The following is a 19,420-nucleotide window of genomic DNA, read 5'->3' as shown; positions in this document are numbered from 1 at the left end:
TCTTGGTGTTTTACCCGAGTCGGCTCCTTGGAGATGTCCACTCGTCCGTTTTCTCTGATCGTTGGTGTAGTTTGGCTACGTGTTGTTAGGTGTTAAAGGGGTCATAGGAGTATTTTCAGGGTGTGGCGGTGGACTTCTAGGGGTCGGTCCTCGAGGGGCCCTTGTGGGGGTTGGCGGTTTAGCAGGCGGGCTCTTGATCTGGGCCCGTGGGCCCCCCCACATAGTTCTGGATTGGTTTCTGGGCAAATGGGGGCCCGGGGGGACTCCCCTAGGGCCTTATCAGCTTGAGTCACTTGGGTTCTTGGAGAGGTTTGTTGGTGAGGTGCATCCACACATGGGGCACTTTTTTGTGGTGGGGAGGAGAATCCTGCATTTGGGCATGCGGTTCTGGTGGTACTGGAGCTGATGGATTGGGGGGAGGCGTGGATTTTGGAACGGTGCTAGTAGGGAAGTCAGTTTTCCTGGATTTCAGAGGTGGTTGACAGGAATGTATTGCTTCCAGTATCTCCGCATCTGTAAGGTCTTCTTGGTCGCCCCTTGCTGTCGGGGCAAAGGCGGTGAAGAAATCTGTTACCAGATTGGCTACTGGGGTTTTGCCCTGGTCCAGTGCCCATAGTTTTTTTTAATAGTTTTTGCCCCAGGATTTCCACTTTTCCGAGAAAGGTGTGTCGACGGTTTCTTTTTCTGGGTTTTTGACTTTGTGTTTGCTTTTGTCTTTTGTCTAGGGTTTTTCCCCTTTTTTGGTGATGCCGTCTGGCTCCAGCGCCGTTTCTTTTTGTTGCTCATATTTTCAAGCACAGGAATATAGGGTAAATCCTTTTGCTGCTCCTTTCCCTGCTGTGAGAAGAAAGGGTCGGACTCATGGAGCTGTGATAAATTGTGTGATTTTGCTGGTATCTTTGCACACATTTTTTTTGTCGGGTGTGCATGAATCATGGTGCTGATTTGCACTGTGTTTCCTTCACTGGCTCCTGTTTGGAGCACTTTTTTGAGTGTTGCAATGGGCAACTGTCCCTCTGTGGACTCCAGGTCTATGGCGGGATTCCGTACTGTGGGAGCCCCCACGGCGACTCGGGGTACCGACGAGGTCAGGGATGCTGGATCCTTGGGGCCGCCCTCTCCACATTGGAGTCCGTCGCTCGCGGCTCCATCGCTGGGCCGACATTCGGTTCTCCTTGCCAGCGCACCTGTGCCCCTCCCCTCAGTCTCACCACGCCCACCTCTCCCTCCGGAGGAACCAGGGAGCGAGAAGGAGGAGGCAGCGGGGCCCGGCGTAGTTTTCGGCAGAACTTCTGAGGGCCGTGGCGACTGTCCGGGGGTCCGTGACTCGAATTCGGATCCTCTGCAGTCCCCTGCCGGCTGCTCCTCTGTGGTGACGGTCTGTGGCGACGGTAAGAATGGAGGATTCAATTTGTCTTCGGCTGACATGGTGGAAATGTCTTTTTGTGGTTTTTTTTACTGTGGGCGATTTTTCTCAGGGAAACGCATTCCCAGTTTGTCAGGTGCTGCAGTTTGACACGCGCGGGCACTGTGTAGCAGGCGCCCTTCTTCCGGGTCCTGGGTCAGAACCTCTTGGTCCGCAGGCTTAGAGGAATTTGCAGATCTGCCAGCCATGACAGGCTGAACCAGGCTGAACCCGCAGTCTCCACACCAGAGTCAATGGTTGTACCAGACAGTGCAGCCAAACAGTGCAATAGAAGATGCGTTTCTTTGTTGTGCGGTCGTTGTTTTCTCTCAGGTGGCCGCTTCCAACAGTTTTCGTGCACCTACAGGATCAGTAACAGTAGGGTGTATATTGGGTTACTGTGCACGGCTTGCATGTGTTCGTGGGTGATTATTGTGGTTTACCATTGGTGATTAGTGTGAACGTGTTATACAAGGGCAGCGTTTGTCAGTTTGCCGGGTGTCTTACCGGAGTTCAGTCGTGCTCGATGATCTTGGTGATCTTATTCTTCTCCAAACTCGCGATGCGAGGGGGTTAAAACAGCCGTTTAACCCACGAAAACCCGTCGAACACCGGCAAACACCACTTGCCCTCCACTTTTGCTACGCTTTTGCTCCAGGAAGCGTTTATGAAGGAATTTCCTTTCTGTAATGTCTCGCCTACAGGCAGTTCAAGTGACAGTCTCTGAAATGAGCAGAGGGAAGTTCCAGAACTGGCAAACACCACTTGTCCTCCACTTTCTGGATTTTTGAGGACTTGATTTTTTACCTGGAAAGAGTGTGACCCTTTTTTCCAACTCTTTCATGTATTTTGATGTGTGTTTTTCACTTGTGTTCTTTGATTATGGGGTTTTGGATAACTTCATAGGCATCATCGTTTCATGTGTGTTACACAGCACCTTCAGTGCAGTGACACAGGGATGTCTTTTAGACTTCCCAAAGGTTTAGATACCTTCCCTGGGATAAACTACTGTTTCCCAGAGAATGTAAAGTGAAATTGACTTTACTAGTCTTTCCAAATTCCTAGACCCAGCACACACTATCTTCCTATAGAGTGCTGGAGGGGTTACATAGTATCCCCTGTGTCTAAATACTCATGTAGCAGTCAAATGCTACCCTTTCCTATTGAAAAGGCTGGTGGCAGTCGTTTTACAACGAACTACCATGATTTTTCCCGACCACGAACACTGGTAGCTAAAAATCAAGGGAGCCATGGGTTTCAAGATGGCGCCTTAAGCCCCTTTGTTTAAACTGGTCCCGGTCTTCTTTTTTCACCATTTCTTTTTGGAAAGGTCCTTCTAGTGTTTGTCTCTGCGTGCCAAACCAGGTTTGGTCTCTTTGTTCATGTGCCTTTGGCGGGCTTCAGGACTGAAGACCGCCTCTGGCGTCTGAGTGTCTGGGGTGGGCAGGAAGTGAGGGAGGTGCCCAAAACTCCCTGTGCTTAGTCTCCTAGGAGACCCAAATGCACTCTGGCGTGATTGGCTGGCTGACTGTCCGGCAAGGACAACCACCCTCCTGGGTGAGTGACAGCTAGGCTGGAATGAAAGGGAGAAATCTGTTTAAAAGGCAAGTCTCTTGGACTGGAAAACAGAGTCGACCACTGGAACGGAAGAACCGAAGACGAGCTGGAAGAGGACAGCTGCTGCAAATCCCAGACCGTTGGTTTGCCCGGTGAAGCCCTGCTGCAGGTCCCAATTGCCAAACTCCATTCGACAGAGAAGTTCCTTCAAGGACAGCTTCTTCCTTTAAGTTGGTGGGACCAATCAACTCATGAGACACCTGGATACCATTCTCAAGGCTGGTTAGGATTAACCAGGGAGAGGGCCATCAGTTTGTGTTCTTGAATCTACAGCTACTGGAACTGAAGTGACTCCATCTTGTTTGCTTTCTTCAACGATCCCGTGCAGTGCAGGAGTCCCCCGCCAGGAGTCCTCCGACGTCCTCCCTCTTGTCCTCACGACTGAGGCTCAGGAACAGTGAGACCTGCAGGAACTGCCAGAAACCAACGACTTCAGCTGCATTTGTTGCTTCATACTAAGTACTGTGCCAACCCGATTGAGAGAACGCCACTCTCGCGGTGAAAGTTTATGAAATAACTCTCCCAACCTGCAGGCCTAATCAGCTTGTGACCCCACAAATGATTATTTTTTCGCTAAACTACTTCTGAGAACTTTTGCAAAGACTTTACTGTTTGATAGCAGAACTGCTCTTTCCTATCCACAACACTAGCCCATTCACTTTGGCCTTGCCTATTGACTTGAATTGTACTCCTTCTGTGTACTGAAACTATTTGCACTGTTTAATAAGTACATGTGATCTATTCTACTTACCTTTGTCCCTTTTGCTTACTTCTAAGTAACTGAACTGCCATTTTGCTCCTATTTCAGGGAAGCTCAAACTGTCTCAAAATCATAGAGTTTTTATATTGAAGTGTATTGGTATATAATAATAAGTTGTCTTCTATTAGTGAAATGTTTTCTAAATGATTGTGTAATAAATTAAGAAGTGTTTTAGCAAGAAACCTTAGGTATAAGTGTCTACTTGAACCACTGTGATTGAAAGTCCTCTGTGTAACTACTTGTACTGATCACATTCATTCGAGATAAGTCTGGCTGCTCAGGTCTCTACCAAAAACTGTGTAGCACAGACTTATACCAAATATTGGTTTGGCTGACACCTGTAGTCCTAATTGTGTGTAGTGGTCCCAGAGGGTACTGCCTGCAATTCTGCCTAACACTAGAATACAGCGGTGAGAATAAAGTATATTTATTACATTGAGAGTGCTGCCCTTACTTTTGTTCAAATAACCTTCACAAGGCTAAGCATCACTAGAGAAGAAATTGTTTTATAATGCCAAATATGGATAACTTCAAACCGGAAGCCCTGATCATTCTAACAGTAGATCATCTGAAAGATATGTGTCAGGTCTCTCTCTGCTAAAGGAAAGACAAATGAATTGATTGAGAAATTGTTGAATCATCAAAGACTGGGAGGTAGAGCTATAACCCCTATCCCCCAGCAAATGTGGATAATGTCGATGAGGATGATCATGATTCAGAGTCTGGCTCTAATGTTATTGGTGAGTTAGGAGAATCAGAGGAGTCCTATAGGTTGCCATCTGATTGATATATTTTCCCTACACAAAATTGTGAGTATGCTTGTCGAATGATATTGTTCTATTCCGGAAATAGCCTTTTCTCTTGCAAATACATTCACTGTATTACTGTACCAAAAGAATTATTAAAAGGAATTCAAAAATTAACCACTTGCAGAATTCCCAACTAATTTACTAAAGAATATATATAGTAAATGTTGTTCTGCCAGAATTCAAGCAAATAACGATGTACTTGCTTAATCCATTCTTCTAGAAGCCAGGTCATTGCTCAAAGCTTTACATGTGCAAAGATCATTTTTCAGAGTATCCAAGCAGAAGTTTAGTTATGCATGCACTGATTAAGCTCAAGTGGTTCATCTTTATGCTTGTGTCATCGTTTGGCCTCAATGAAGATGAATTTGAGAGTACAGATTTATCATACCATACTGGAGGCTGTTTCAGTGTAGGAACATAAAGCTAGCCACCAGCATTACATAACAAGATCACATTATGAGGGTCGTATGCATATTTAGATATGTGCAAAATATTTTCAAATGTAGATAAGAGGGCAATCCTAAAGAAATTTTAAGGTGTTCAACAATCTGAAAAAGAAAGTCTCCTAGCTACCACATCTAATGGCTAACTCTCTTGATACCTATGAGAGATGGCACCTGTCACACATGTCACTTTTCCAAGGATTAATGTGCTTTCAAATACACAGAGCAGATATTATTGATCTCATCATAAATATTGGAAAACTAGTTGCAGCCTCAATTCAATTAAAATAATTATTTTTGAGGAAAAGATTATTTACCACACAGTTTTGCAACTGCAGTGAAGAGTATCAATATGTCTTAACAAAGTATTATAATATATTTCGTATAGTCTGATTTATTTATTTATTTATGTATATAGCGCTAAAGCCTGCAGGCATCAGAGCGCATTCCAAAAAGACAGGACAGTGATTACAAAAACGGGACAAGAATAGACACACAGAAGATCGTATCATGGGGAGCTGAGAAAAATGTGGTGTAAAGTGAATAAGGGCACGGGATTCTGTGAAAGGCAGAGCAATGGGGGCTGTCTTTGCTCCCTGTAACAAACCATTACTCCAAACAGAACAGACAGATCAGGCTTTCATCCTCACCTGTGTTGAGGCAATCATTCATGTCTCTTGCTTCTGCTTCCTGAGGTTTCATGAGATGTGGGTCCTCTTTATTTATCTTGAATAAGAAGTCTGCACTTATAATCGTATCACCTGTCACAAAAACGAAGAAACCCATTATGGCAACCTCAAGTACATATGTACACTTTAAAACATGGTCTGGATTGATCCCATAGCCCTTCCCTTTGGTAGTTACGCAAACACTTGCTCTGACCATTGATCTTCAAGTGACATTATGCAACTGATTGAGTGACTGTCCAGCTGCTGTGCAGCTCGAAGTAAACTCACATTTTGGCACATGCAGCAAAATTAAAATCAAACCCACAATCATTTTCTAAACTTTCAAGATGCCTAACATGCTGGCAACATCAAACGGTTTCCACTAAACTTTCTATGATGAAGGAATAGGGATTCAAGGAGCATCAGAAGCAGAACCAAATTATCAAGGCATTTGACATGAACTGTACAAATGAGAACCAGCCAAGTGACTAATGTTATACCTCTGGATAATGAAGGAGTGAATAACGGTGTGAATACTTGTTTTAGTCTGAACTCTCTCCTCTTTAACACTTCTCCCAAGAATATTCTTAATGCAACAGTGATATATTAATGCCAACAGCATCCTAGCTATTGAAGCCACCTGAGGGTGTAGGTAGTGCCGGTGTGTCATCCCAAATGGGTATTTGCTGATTTAGATAACTAAGAGTGTGTATTTTTGGAGTGTATTTGTGTGTTGTTTTATCTTGCTCCCTTCTGAAGAAGGCTTACTATAACTGACTGGTAAATAAATTAATAATTGTTTACTCAAGAAACCTTGTGTTTAACCCTTTAAATGCCAGCGACGAGCCGGCTCGTCGGTAAAAACCGCTCCAGGTTGCCACCGACGAGCCGGCTCGTCGGTGGCACTTAAGGGGTTAATGAGGGGGGAAATGCTGTAGAAGTGAGCAAATATGATAAACACTGCCCTTGTTTGGTGAGAAAGCTCTTGAATGTTCTACAAAGTTAAAATCACGGGGTTGCACTGCTGGGGTGCACCCCAGGGGAAAATAACAGGTGTAATCGAAGACCAGGAAAATATGTATTGGAAATCAAGCTGTGCAGTTTATAATTTCATCTTGATGAATGATGTACTAGTGATGTGGTGATCCTTTGCAGGGGCAGAGAGGTGGAAGTGTGAGTATCTGGTCTGCAATACTTCAAGCGCTAGAGCCCGTCATGCTTATTGCATTGTGGCAAGTGGTCCAGTAATTAAAGCCTGAGCCTGTTCCCCTGCTGACATGTTCCACCCAGACGTTGCACTAGAATGAAAGCTATTGCTGATGACCACAGTCGTCATGTCTGTTAGGGAGAATTCTCAAAAATGTGCTAATTCACTCTACCTTAGAGATCCGCAGCAACTTTGCTGGATTTTGAGGACTTGATTTTTTTAACCTGGAGAGAGTGAGACTCTTTTTCCCACTTTCTCGTGTGTTTTAATGTGATTTGTACTCTGCGTTTACTTTGGTTGTGGAGACTGAATAATTCCATAGGCATCATCTTTTACATTGTGTCACACAGCACCTTCAGTGCAGTGGCACAGGGAAGTCTTTCAGATTTCCCAAAGGTTTAAAATACCTTCTCTGGGATAAACTACTGTTTCCCAGAGCAGTAAAGGGAAATCGACTTTACTTACACTTGTAACTTTCTAGACCCAGCACACACTATATCACAATAGGGTGCTGGAGGGGTAACCTGGTATCCACTTTGTCTAGCTTCTCATGTAACATTTCTGTTGCCCTTTCCTCACTGAATGGCTGCTGGCAGTGGTTTACGTTTTATTACCATTATGGGATTTTACGGTGGGCGGCGCTCGCAGCCACGGTAAAGCACATATGGGTGCCATTTTTGTCAGAATGGCCCGGTCTTCTTTTTTCGCCATTTCTTTGTGGAAAGGTCCTTCTTGAGATTTACTCTGCATGGCAAACCAGGTTTGGTTCCTTTGTTCATTTTGCCTTGGCGGGATTCATGAGTGAAGCCCGCCTCTGGCTTCAGGGTGCCTGGCGGGGACAGGAAGCAAGGGAGGTACCCGAAACTCCCTGTGCTTAATGTCCGAGGAGACAGGTATACACTCTTAGGTGATTGGCCGGCTGGCTGTCCGGAAAGGACAGCCACCCTGCAGGGTGACTGACAGCTAGGCTGGAATGAATGGGAGCAAGCTGCATAAAAGGCGAGTCGACCACTGGACGAAGGAATCCGAAGAAGAACTTGAAAAAGACACCTGCTGCAACTCCTGGACCGTTGATTTGCCCGGTGAAGCCCTGTTGCTGTGCTAAAACTTCAAATTCGTATCGACAGAGAAGCTCCTGCAAGGACGACTTCTTCCTTTGAGTTGGTGGGACCAATCATCTCCAAAGTAAGCCACCTGGACATCCTCTCAAAGCTGGTTGAGTATCCACTGCAGTCGCTGCTGGAACCGGATAGCCAGGGAGAGGAACACCAGTTTGTGTGCATTGCTTTTAAGCTGGCCAAGAGCTCCAGCAAGATCCTGCGGACTCCCAGGAAGCAGGACTGACCGAGCCTGAGCCCCCTCAACAGAGAGCGGGACCCCAGATGGAAGGAAATGCCATCTCGACAGCCAGGAACCACTGTGTTATTTGCGGTAGATGTGAGGAGCTGAAACACTGAATAGCCACTTGTTCGAAGTTTGCCGGTTGCGAGCGGTGACCGTCCCATTGCAGTGCTGGAGTCCCCAGAAGTCCTCCCTCTCGTCCCCTCGACTGAGGCCAAGGAACAGTGTGATCTGCAGAGCTGCACAGGAACAGAAGTCATCTACTGCACTTTTTCTCCAAACTAAAGGTACTGTAAAGTCTAGGAGCACTTACCTTTTGTTGTGTAGCCACTTGTCCTCGTTGGAGACTTGCTTGGTTGCATGTGTAGAGTTGTTTGCAGCTTCTATACCTCACAAGCCTAATCAGTTTAAGGCCCTACTTTGATTGCTTCTATTCTACAAAGACTTTTTAAACATTGGAAACTACTTTCTACTTACCTGCAAGAAGAGCTTCAGTTAACCTTGAATTTTGCTAACTTAACATTGGCTGGCCTGGCTCCCTGAATGACTCTTCTCCCTTTTGCTTATGTGTTTTGCCTTCCTTCCAGGAAATGGTTAACTAACTTTGCATTAGGGGTTGTATTGGAAGTACGTACCTACTTAAGAATAACGGTGTGAATACTTGTTTTAGTCTGAACTCTCTCCTCTTTAACACTACTCCCAAGAATATTCTTAATTCAACAGTGATATATTAATGCCAACAGCACCCTAGCTATTGAAGCCACCTGAGGGTGTAGGTAGTGCCGGTGTGTCATCCCAAATGGGTATTTGCTGATTTAGATAACTAAGAGTGTGTATTTTTGGAGTGTATTTGTGTGTTGTTTTATCTTGCTCCCTTCTGAAGAAGGCTTACTATAACTGACTGGTAAATAAATTAATAATTGTTTACTCAAGAAACCTTGTGTTTAACCCTTTAAATGCCAGCGACGAGCCGGCTCGTCGGTAAAACCGCTCCAGGTTGCCACCGACGAGCCGGCTCGTCGGTGGCACTTAAGGGGTTAATGAGGGGGGAAATGCTGGCGGGTTTGGGCGGTGAATACCGCGATTTTAAAAAAAACCCATTGGCACTGGGGGGGAACCTCAATGGCACTTAAGAGGTTAAGCATTTATTTGAATACTTGTCACTGTGAATCTCTGTGTAACTCCCCTACAGCTCACATTGACCCCCCTCCCTTGTGTAGTACAGACTTATACCAAAGGTTGGGGTCCCATTGCCAGGAGGTGAGGGTTGTTGTAGTGCACCTAAAGGGTACTGCATACAATCTTGCCTAAAAGTGTCACATGCCATTCAATCAGGAAGACGCAATAGAGGTGTCAGTGGTTTCCCCCCTGTCACTGGCCCATAATTTCATATTAGCTTCTCTGGCTTCATCTATATTGGTACCACTTAACAAACTGAAACCACTGATGCTGATGAAGATGTTAATCATAGCTGCACTAAACATGCTTTGCATGAGAGTTTAGGACTTATAACATGCAATGTTGACCACAATCACACGCGGTGTATGCAGGTTGGGACAGATTACTTGCAGTATGTGCCATGAGGCTGTGACCATGTGCAGTGAGTAACAGCTGCTTGCATGTGTATGTATGGCTGTCTATCTATCTGTGCACCCATGGGTGTCAAAGACATGGCAGAATTGCACTATGAAAGGACTACTGCATTACTTACATGGAGAATGGCTAACACTGGTGTGTCTTTTTTCTGAGTTCGGCGGATCCGCAGTGCACTGCTCCTGCTTCCCTTTTGCATTCAGTGAAAAGACTGAGGCAGCAATAAGGGGGCCTGTTGATAAATAATGAAGCAAATGTTAATGTGTCATACAAGGGATTAAAGAACAGAATGAGTTTGTTTAAACTTCACCACAGCAATTTGTGCGGTGACCAGAAAAGGTATCAGCAGCCAGACTCCATGAGTGCCAACCCCACTAAAGACCTCCCAAAGCACTGTGGTGCACATGCATTACACTGGACTGTATCTCCTCACTGCGATGCACATGCATTACACTGGACTGTATCTCCTCACTGCGATGCACATGCATTACACTGGACTGTATCTCCTCACTGCGGTGCACATGCATTACACTGGACTGTATCTCCTCACTGCGGTGCACATGCATTACACTGGACTGTATCTCCTCACTGCGGTGCACATGCATTACACTGGACTGTATCTCCTCACTGCGGTACACATGCATTACACTGGACTGTATCTCCTCACTGCGGTGCACATTGTGCCTCAGCATGATCCATATGTCATCCATTCAACAAAAGAAGCATGGGCCAACCATCCAAGAATAGCAGAACACTTAACATATCAAGGGGAACAGAGGTAACTGGCATAGGTACATAGGATCAGGAGGGCAGCAGCAATGTATATGCTGGCACGGGGGCATTTTGTGATGGATAAGATTCATGTTTTAGGCAGATGGAAGGAGGGTGGCGAATGAAATGAAAGTGTGTGAGACAGCATGGAACTGTGATCCTGTTATATTAATGTGTTGAACTTTTAAAAATACAGGACAGCTTGTTTAATACCTTGTGAATGTCTGCTCTTCATTACAATGGCAACGAGGATGGCGTGCAAAGCACAACCGATTAGCACATCTGTGAGAAGAGCCCCAGGGGGAATGAGCAGCCGGAGCCCATGGCTGCACCACACCATCCGAGACTGTTTCCAAAACGACACTGGAAAAGGGTCTTTTTCATTTTCCGTCATTTTGTAGGTTCAACTGCATGTAGTGAGAAATATACTAATCCAGAAATATGAATCCTAGGAAACAGACAGCTGATTGACTAGGATTATCGTGGGAGGGCAATTCAAATTATGTTGCGACTTCAACATCAGTGAATCGATGGATTGTTCAGTTTTCCAAATCAATGGAAAGTCTATAGGAACCAGACAGCCTGGGCATATTTAAATTTGTAATGGGATGCTCTAAAGCTTTGCTGTAGAGTAGCTCCATTAGGAGATGCAGATAACAGACACAGTGCACTGTTATGTTAGGACATCAGTTGCAAGTCAATGAGAAACTAGTTAGCTGGGCTCTTTCAAAGATAACTAGTGATTAAGATATCAGTGCCCTCCAGTCAGGATTGGCTGGCAAGGAAATAGTTGGGGATTAGATAAACTTGGCTTCAGACTATATAACAAGCAGAACCACAAGGCTAACTCAAAGAGTTCCAGAGTGTTCCTTATCAGCAGATGCCAAGTGGGGCAGAACTGGGAGGCAGAGCTGAACTACAGAGCTAGGAGGGAGAGCTGCAACATGGAGCTGATAGACTCGAGCTGAGCCACAAGGCTGGCCTGCTTGACAAGTAAGAAGAAGCAATCAGATACTCAAAGGGTTTCACCATGGCAGAGTAAATCTACGCATGAGCCTAAAAACGGACACTTTTGCAGTGTTACCAAGTTTTATTTTTTTGCCTGCTTCAATAGTTTGAAAGCCGGCTTAAGCCATTTTCACCCATTTTGTCCATGGTAAAAACCATCAATAGGAAGCATTATTTTGTTTCGTCTGCTAATTTTGCAACTATACGTTGCGCTAGTGAGATACTGGCGTTATTGTGATATGGTTTCAGCAGTTTTTCTCCCCTTGTATTTCTATTTCCAGGATGGCAACCCGTGAAAGCTCTTGATTGTGCAAGAGAGGAATCCAAACACGTGAATTTAAAATGCTTTCCCTATATTTTTGAATCCATGGCTTTAGATTGCTTTTTCTGTAATGAACATCAGGTGCCATGGACATTTGATTTGGTTAGCCCTTTCCATTTAATGAGCTTATGCAGGGAGGTATAGCCTCACCCGTCTACTGCCTTGCCAATCCTGACAGCACTACTGTCAGTACACGTTTACGCGTTACTGTGCCACATTTTTAGATGGCTATACACATTGTTGATTGGTTGTATGTTGACTTCATGTTCTAGACGTGAACAGAAGAAGAGTACAGTAATAGCACTATATTCAACTGCATTATATTGCTACTATTGGGACTACATATTGTCTGACTACCATTTTATTGCTCATATACTATCGCTGAACGACAAATATATACACATGGTAAATAAAAAATAGTGATAGCATTCTCTTTGTATGCCTATTTAGAAGTATCAAAAGACACTATAGTGATTGGGGGAAGGTTTGTTGTTTTAGTGATAAGAGTATGGAAGGTGGTATGAAGGTGCAGATCCAGCGTTTGACAGGTGGGTGTAAGTAAAAGCTACGATAAGTATTTTAACGAGGTCCTAGGCCCAGGTAGTAATGTGGTAGTCACGTGATTTGTGTGACATCACAGGCTATTTCGAATATACATATCGCTGTGCCACACCTCAGGGAGTTGGGGTAGGGAAAAAACACACGCAGAAGGGGAGTTTTAGAGGGAAATTGGGTCAGTACACCTATATTAGTAGGTAAAAGGGCAGGTTGGTGGGGCTTGGTTTTATTATGTTGGTTAACTGTTTTAAGTAGCATTGTTAGGCGCTGCAGGTAACAAGAGGGCGGCCATATTATAGACAATTAGTGTTGAAATTGCAGAGTATCATGGGTTAGCTAAAGACCACAGTATCTTGTTAAAATGAATTTTATTTTCAATGTGGGGCAGAGGAGCTCATATAGAAAAGGTCAGAATGGTAAGAGATGCCAAACGGTGTTTGCAAAGGAGTATTTTGTCATGGGCATGAAGTTGCTCTCCAGACAGCAGATACACAGCGATCATGAAAACACAGTATGATGCACAAGGGGACACACATCGCGCAAATGCCAAAATAAAGCACTTGGAGGGGAGCAACAGTGCCCCTATTGACCGCAGGGCATTTGGATCAGGATTAAAAGTGTATGGCAGAACAAATAAATAAAAGGAATTTCAAGCAGCTGTTCATTGTGAGAAGATAACTTGAAGGTTCGGCCCAGAGTTGGCACATGTACTAACACAATGGGTACAGAGCGAGCAGGTTCAGGGGACGAGGGACAAGGGTATCCAATCAGGAGAAGAGGATGGTGTTTTCCAACGACTGCAACATAGTTTTGCTCTGGCCATTTCCACACATGATATCATTGGTCGGTTTCAGTGAGATGATGCTGCCCGCACTGTCTCCAACATAGTGGTCCAAATAGCATTGATCATTTTATCACCTGGCGCTATGAAGGATGCCAATCAGTGTGCCGACTTTTGTGCGGCCGAGCAGAGTATGTTGTCATCAAGGGGCAGTATTTCTTAAGTTTGTGGAAAGTGAACCTTCCAATTGAACCATTTAATGTATAGGGTTCTTTGGGGGGGAGAGGGGGCGATGACGAGCAGCCAATCAACATGTTAGAATTATACTAATCGTTGCAATTGTAGACATTGTTAATTTGCGGTTTCCCACTTTAAAGGGTGTAGCCTGGAATTGGTAATTTGGGAAATTGGTTTCCAGTTCAGTTCCACAGAGCAGTCTGTATTTTCTCCCAGTTATTGTTTAAAACACTTGTATTTTTCCTTGCATCTCGCATACTCCATGTTGACTACCTTTGGATTATTTCCTTTAGATCACTTGGGGGACTGCACCTTTACAATAAAGCATCATTTAATGATAATCATTCACACAAAGATAGTAGAAATTGATTTCTAGACGCTTTAGGGGTAGACCCATGACAATACTGCTGGCCAATATTAAACCTGTCAGGTGTTATGGGGGAGTGGTCTCTCTTTCACTAAGTGCAGAGACCCAACCATGCAGAGCCTTACATCAGGTACATCATGTAAAGACCGGTGGGCGGTGTCTGTACTTCCGCTCTCTATATGGTAGAGAAGAGGCACAGAGGACCCCAGCCAAGATTTTCTATAAGGTAGCAATGGACGAGCAATCAAGGCCTAGCTTCTCAGGAGGTGATGCGGGCTGGTTCTTGTACAGTGTAGTCCCCGAACCCCCACAAAGGAATATCCACACACTGTATTACTGAAAACACAGTCTTTATATAATTAATATTCAAAGGTATGTACACAATCACAATAACGCACTTTGTACTGGAAAGTCAATAATGATAAATATATACACGTCTAGAGTGGTACGACTAATGTTATCAAATCTCATTAAAGTGCATCAACTGTACAGTTAAAATGTCACACAGATCAATAACGAGTAAACCAGCAATAGAGATAGGCAGGAACGTAAGATGGTTTAAACAATAGGCAGAATGCTGACCCCTACCACTAGGCACAGTTCTGTGTGGAGGTCCCCCTACCTGGGCAACCTGTAAATAAAGATATATAGCACTAGCCCAGTCCAAATGTTCAATAGTCTTACTTCTTCCTATTAAGGTTTTACCCCCCAATGTACCTGGTGGAGTAGAGTTCTCCGACGATGCACCGACCGATCCTTCTTGAGTGCCTCCCTTTCAGGCGGGAGCCACGGAACGTCGAGAGGTGTCGGGGAACTTGGCATTCGGTGTCGGGGAATCAACGGCCCTTCTTGAGTGCCCTCCCTTTAAGGCAGGAGTCACGGGTCGTCGAACGTCCGACGGTGAACAGGGTGAACTATGGCAGGGAAGTGGCTGCTTCGTTCCTAGCGGTGCTCGTCGACGACAGAGCATTGGCGTCCTGCAAGGAAGAGATGTGCGGGGCACCTCGATGACAATAGTTCTGGACCGCAAAGAGATCATGAAGAGCTGTGGCCCAGCAAGGGCGTTGAGTCGTCGGCGTCTCTGCGGTCTATAGGTGGCAGGAAACCCACCGGTGGATACTCCTCAGCGCGTCGACGGTCGGGCCTTCTCCAGCGGGAGACAAGGGAATAACAATGCAGACGAGAGCGTCCGATGATCAATGAAAGTTCTTAGGCAAACAGGAGCACGGCGGCTCCGGTCGGCGACGGCGGTCGTCGACAGTGGCGGACAACAGTCCGAGTGCTTCTCCTTGGAGTTCCGCAGCAGTCCCCGTATCGGGTCGGCAGCCTGTCATAGGTCTGTCTACCAGGGAGCGTTGGCAAAGATCAGCTGTGTACGATTGTCCCTCGTAGCTCGGGAAGAGGGCGCCTTACCAGGTCCTCTCTGGGTCAGTCCTTGGAGGCACAACAGCTTTCGGATTGTGAAGGAGAGCAACAGCAATTCTTCTCGTCCAGCAGGGCTTCAAGGTCAAGCGTCAGTTAATCCAGTTACTCGTCGTAGTGGACTTCAGCTTCTGAACACGATTCCTAGCAGTGAGAGGTCCCCAGATATACTGTTGATCTCCCATTTATTCCGCTGGGTCACACTCAAGCATCCAATCACGACTATGGGCATTCATGCAGGCAACCAGTCAGGCACACGAGGTATTCAGGCCATTCACTTCTCTCCAGACACTCACAACAAGTCATGTGTATTGGGACAAGTACCGAGCCATTCAACACTCCAAGCTGCATTCATGCCGGTTTCGGGCAGGGTTGTCTCAGTCATTGTGTCAACCACCAGATACTAGACACCCACAACCCAGAATGCATATTCGTCACACACTCTATTCACCCAGGGCCCACCCACAGGAGGTACCCACAACATACATCACCGGGAAGGCTCCAGCTAGTCTGACTGGGCCGTCACAACAACACCATATATGGCACTTCCATCCAACAGCCAGTCAGGGGGAAGGGACAGAGTCAGGTCTTCCCTGGACTTTGGGAAAACAAGGTAATGGGTAATAGAAAGCAAGAGGCCACCGGGGCCATCTTGTTTTGCATCAGGAATCAACTGATCCCAATGGCAGGGACGGGGTATCCCAAAATGGAGGATACTCCGCACACCTGTCAAATTCAGCATGGAGCTGCCACCAGCCCATACCCTGCTCTTTGGGCCACCCACAGGTGCCCAAAAACATACACTAGGGGCACAGGGTTGTACCCCCCACCCATGGGTGCCATAAGGGTATCCCACGGGTCCGTTCACCAAACCAAAAGAAAGAGAGCTGCACCGCCAGGAGTCCCACATGAACTCCTGCGCGGAAAACACGACAGAACACATGATAAAAAGAAGTAAAGGACAAGGATACGGAGGCCCTGTCCCTCCGAAGCATTTCCAGCATCACAGTCGCCCCCCCCCCCAGACTGAGGTGGAGGGTGCCTAATCTCCCACAGGATAGACACCCTCATCCAGACGGTCAACATACCTTCTGGAAAGGCCATCTGCATTATCGTGACTCTTCCCTGGTCTGTGCTCTATGGTGAAGTCTAGCCCTTGCAGACTAATGGACCACCTGAGCAGTTTCGGGTTCTCACCCTTCATCTGCATAAGCCACTTTAGGGGCATATGATCCGTTTGGAACTTGAAGGTAGACCCCGTGAGGTAGGGCCTAAAACGCCTAAGGCTCCAAACTATACTATAACACTCCTTTTCAACAGTAGCCCACCTAAGTTCTCTACCCTTGAGTTGTCTACTGATGAATATGATAGGATGTTCTCTCCCTTTGTCATCTAACTGGGACAAGACAGCTCCAATTCCGGTGTCGCAGGCATCCATCTGGATGATAAAGGGTCGACTGTAGTCAGGCGCACACAACACGGGTGCCCGACACAGACTTTCTTTCAAGCCTTTAAAGGCCCTCTGACAGTCTTCAGTCCAATTGACCTTCCTAGGCTGCTTGGGTGAAGTCAGAGCTGTCAGTGGTGCGGCTATGGTTCCATAGTCCGCCATGAAATTGCGATAGTACCCAGTGAGACCCAAAAAGGCTCTCACCTGGGTTTGAGCAGTGGGAGTCTCCCAGTCCTGTACATCCTGTACCTTACTGGGGAGAGAGTGGATTTGACCCCCTCCTACCTCATGACCAAGATACGTGACTTTCCCCTGAGCTATCTGGCACTTGGTGGCCTTGATAGTGAGGTTAGCCCTCTTTAAGGCCTGCAACACTCTACCCAGATGTGTCAAGTGCTCTTCCCAAGTGGAACTGTAGACGGCAAAGTCGTCTAAATAAGCCACACAAAAGGCTTCCAGCCCACTGAGAGCATGATTGACCAATCTCTGGAAGGTGGCAGGGGCATTCTTCAACCCAAAAGGCATGACCCTAAACTGGTAGAGTCCGTCTGGTGTAGAGAATGCCGTCTTTTCCTTGGCATGGTCCGTCAGAGCTATTTGCCAATAGCCTGAGGTGAGGTCAAAGGTGCTCACAAATTTGGCAGCACCTATGGTGTCCACAAGCTCATCAGCCCTGGGCAATGGGTACGCGTCAGTTTTGGTGACGGCATTGACTCCTCAGTAGTCCACACAGAACCTCCAATCCTTGGTACCGGCCTGGGAACTTGCCTTGGGGACAAGGACCACGGGACTGGACGAGAGACTGGTTGAGGGTTCAATAACACCCAGATCCAACATCTTGGCGACCGGTAGCTCCTGCTCTTGACAGGCATGCTGTCACCAGTGTCAATCTCGTGCTTACATCACGGTGTAAGGCATGGCGTCAGCGAAAACAGAGAGGCATACTGCTGGAGCAAAGTCCTGCAGGCCCTCTGCTGCTCGGTTGTCAAATCTGGAGAGAGCTGCACTCCCTCCACGGAGCCATCCTGAGGGTTGCTATGCAGCAAATCAGGAAGGGGCTCACTCTCATCCTCTTCTTGCTCTGAAGCCAGCAAGAGACATGAGACTTCTGCTCGCCTGTGGAACGGCTTGAGCCAATTAACATGGAATACCTGAGGGGCTACGCCTGGGATTGCCATGTCAACCAGATAATTGACCTCGCCCATCTTGGAGACTATCCGGAAGGGTCCAGACCATTTATCTGCCAATGCCCGAGGCTTGGTAGGCTCAATCACGAGGACCTCCTGTCCCGGAGTCCACACCACTTGCGATGCTTTAAGGTCATGCCAGTATTTGTTCAATTCCTGGCTGGCCTTGAGATTCGCCGTTGCTTGTCCCATCATCTGTGTCAACCTCCGTCTGAGGCCTAACACATAGTCCCCCACTTGCTTGGCGGGACCGGGAGGGGCGGCTTCCAAGCCTTCTCTGATCAAGGCGAGGGGCCCCCTCACGGGATGTCCAAAGAGCAACTCAAAGGGTTTGAAACCAACACCCTCTTGAGGTACCGCTCTGTAAGCAGGCATGGCAGGAGGAGATCCCATTTCCTCCTTAGGGGCTCTTCCAAAGCACTAAGCATGCCCTTGAGAGTTTTATTAAACCTCTCAACCAGACCATTGGTCTGGGGGTGGTAAGAAGTGGAGAACTTGTAGGTTACCCCGCACTCTTTCCACATGGTTTTCATGTAACTAGACATGAAGTTGGATCCTCGGTCAGAGACAACCTCCTTGGGGAATCCAACACGGGTGAAAATGCCCAGGAGGGCCCGGGCAACCACCTTGGCAGTAACAGTCTGAAGGGGTATAGCCTCAGGGTACCTGGTGGCATGATCTACCAAAACCAGGATGAACCGATGTCCACCTGATGTGGGAGGGTCAAGGGGACCGACAATGTCGATGCTCACCCTCTCAAATGGTGTGCCAACCACTGGCAACGGCTGCAGGGGGGCAATGACACTGCCTCCAGTCTTGCCAGACAACTGACAAGTTGGGCAGGTCCTGCAGTGGGACTCCACTTCTACTCCCATCTGAGGCCAGTAGAAATAGGCATAGAGCCTCTGCTTAGTCTTCTTGGTACCAAGAAGACCAGCCAAGGGCACCTCATGAGCCAACTGCAGTAGGAAGGGCCTGTAAACCTGGGGTACCACCAACCTCTTGAGGGCACCAGGTTCAGGCTTAGTGGGCTCACTAACAAGGAGCTCACCCTCCCAATTAATCCGGAAAGTCCTAGGCACTTCACCTTGTGCCTGGGACAGGGCCTGTTTCCTCAGACCTTTACAGAAGTCTGCCCGGGAGGGTCCCCCTTCAGCTAACAAGCATTGAAGATCGGGATGATCCTCCGGGTTGAGAACCTCTCCCACAGCAGAGTCTTCTGGCTCTTCTCCCACAGGAGTTATTTATTTATTTATTTATTTATTTCCATTTGTTAAGCGCACTTGCAGCCCATGAGGCATCGAGGCGCTGTTACAGAGGAAACACAGATTTGAGATTACAATCGGGTGCAGGAGGCTCTTAGTTACAAGTTAGCAGGCATAAAGGCAGAAACAGGTTAAAGTCACACAAAGAGTCTGGTTTTGATAGCCTTACGAAAGGCAAGGTGGGACTCGATGAGTCTGAGGTGAGGTGG

General features: G+C 46.8%; 1 protein-coding gene across 1 annotated transcript in view; it reads right to left on the bottom strand.

Moving 5' to 3' along the window:
• LOC138566112 (zinc finger protein 398-like) overlaps nt 1–19,420 on the bottom strand; it is a 92,590-nt gene that overhangs the window by 28,401 nt on the left and 44,769 nt on the right. Inside the window, exons 3-4 of the mRNA XM_069643111.1 lie at nt 9,962–10,075; nt 5,685–5,795 (exon numbers count right to left, since the gene is read on the bottom strand). Of these exons, the coding sequence (XP_069499212.1) occupies nt 5,685–5,795; nt 9,962–10,075 (225 nt within the window). The remainder of the gene's footprint in view (nt 1–5,684; nt 5,796–9,961; nt 10,076–19,420) is intronic.

This window comes from Ambystoma mexicanum, chromosome 1p (genome assembly GCF_040938575.1).
Source record: "Ambystoma mexicanum isolate Mex_15411 chromosome 1p, UKY_AmexF1_1, whole genome shotgun sequence".
In the NCBI taxonomy this organism is placed as follows: Eukaryota; Metazoa; Chordata; class Amphibia; order Caudata; family Ambystomatidae; genus Ambystoma; species Ambystoma mexicanum.
This window is presented reverse-complemented; position numbering and strand designations above follow the sequence as displayed.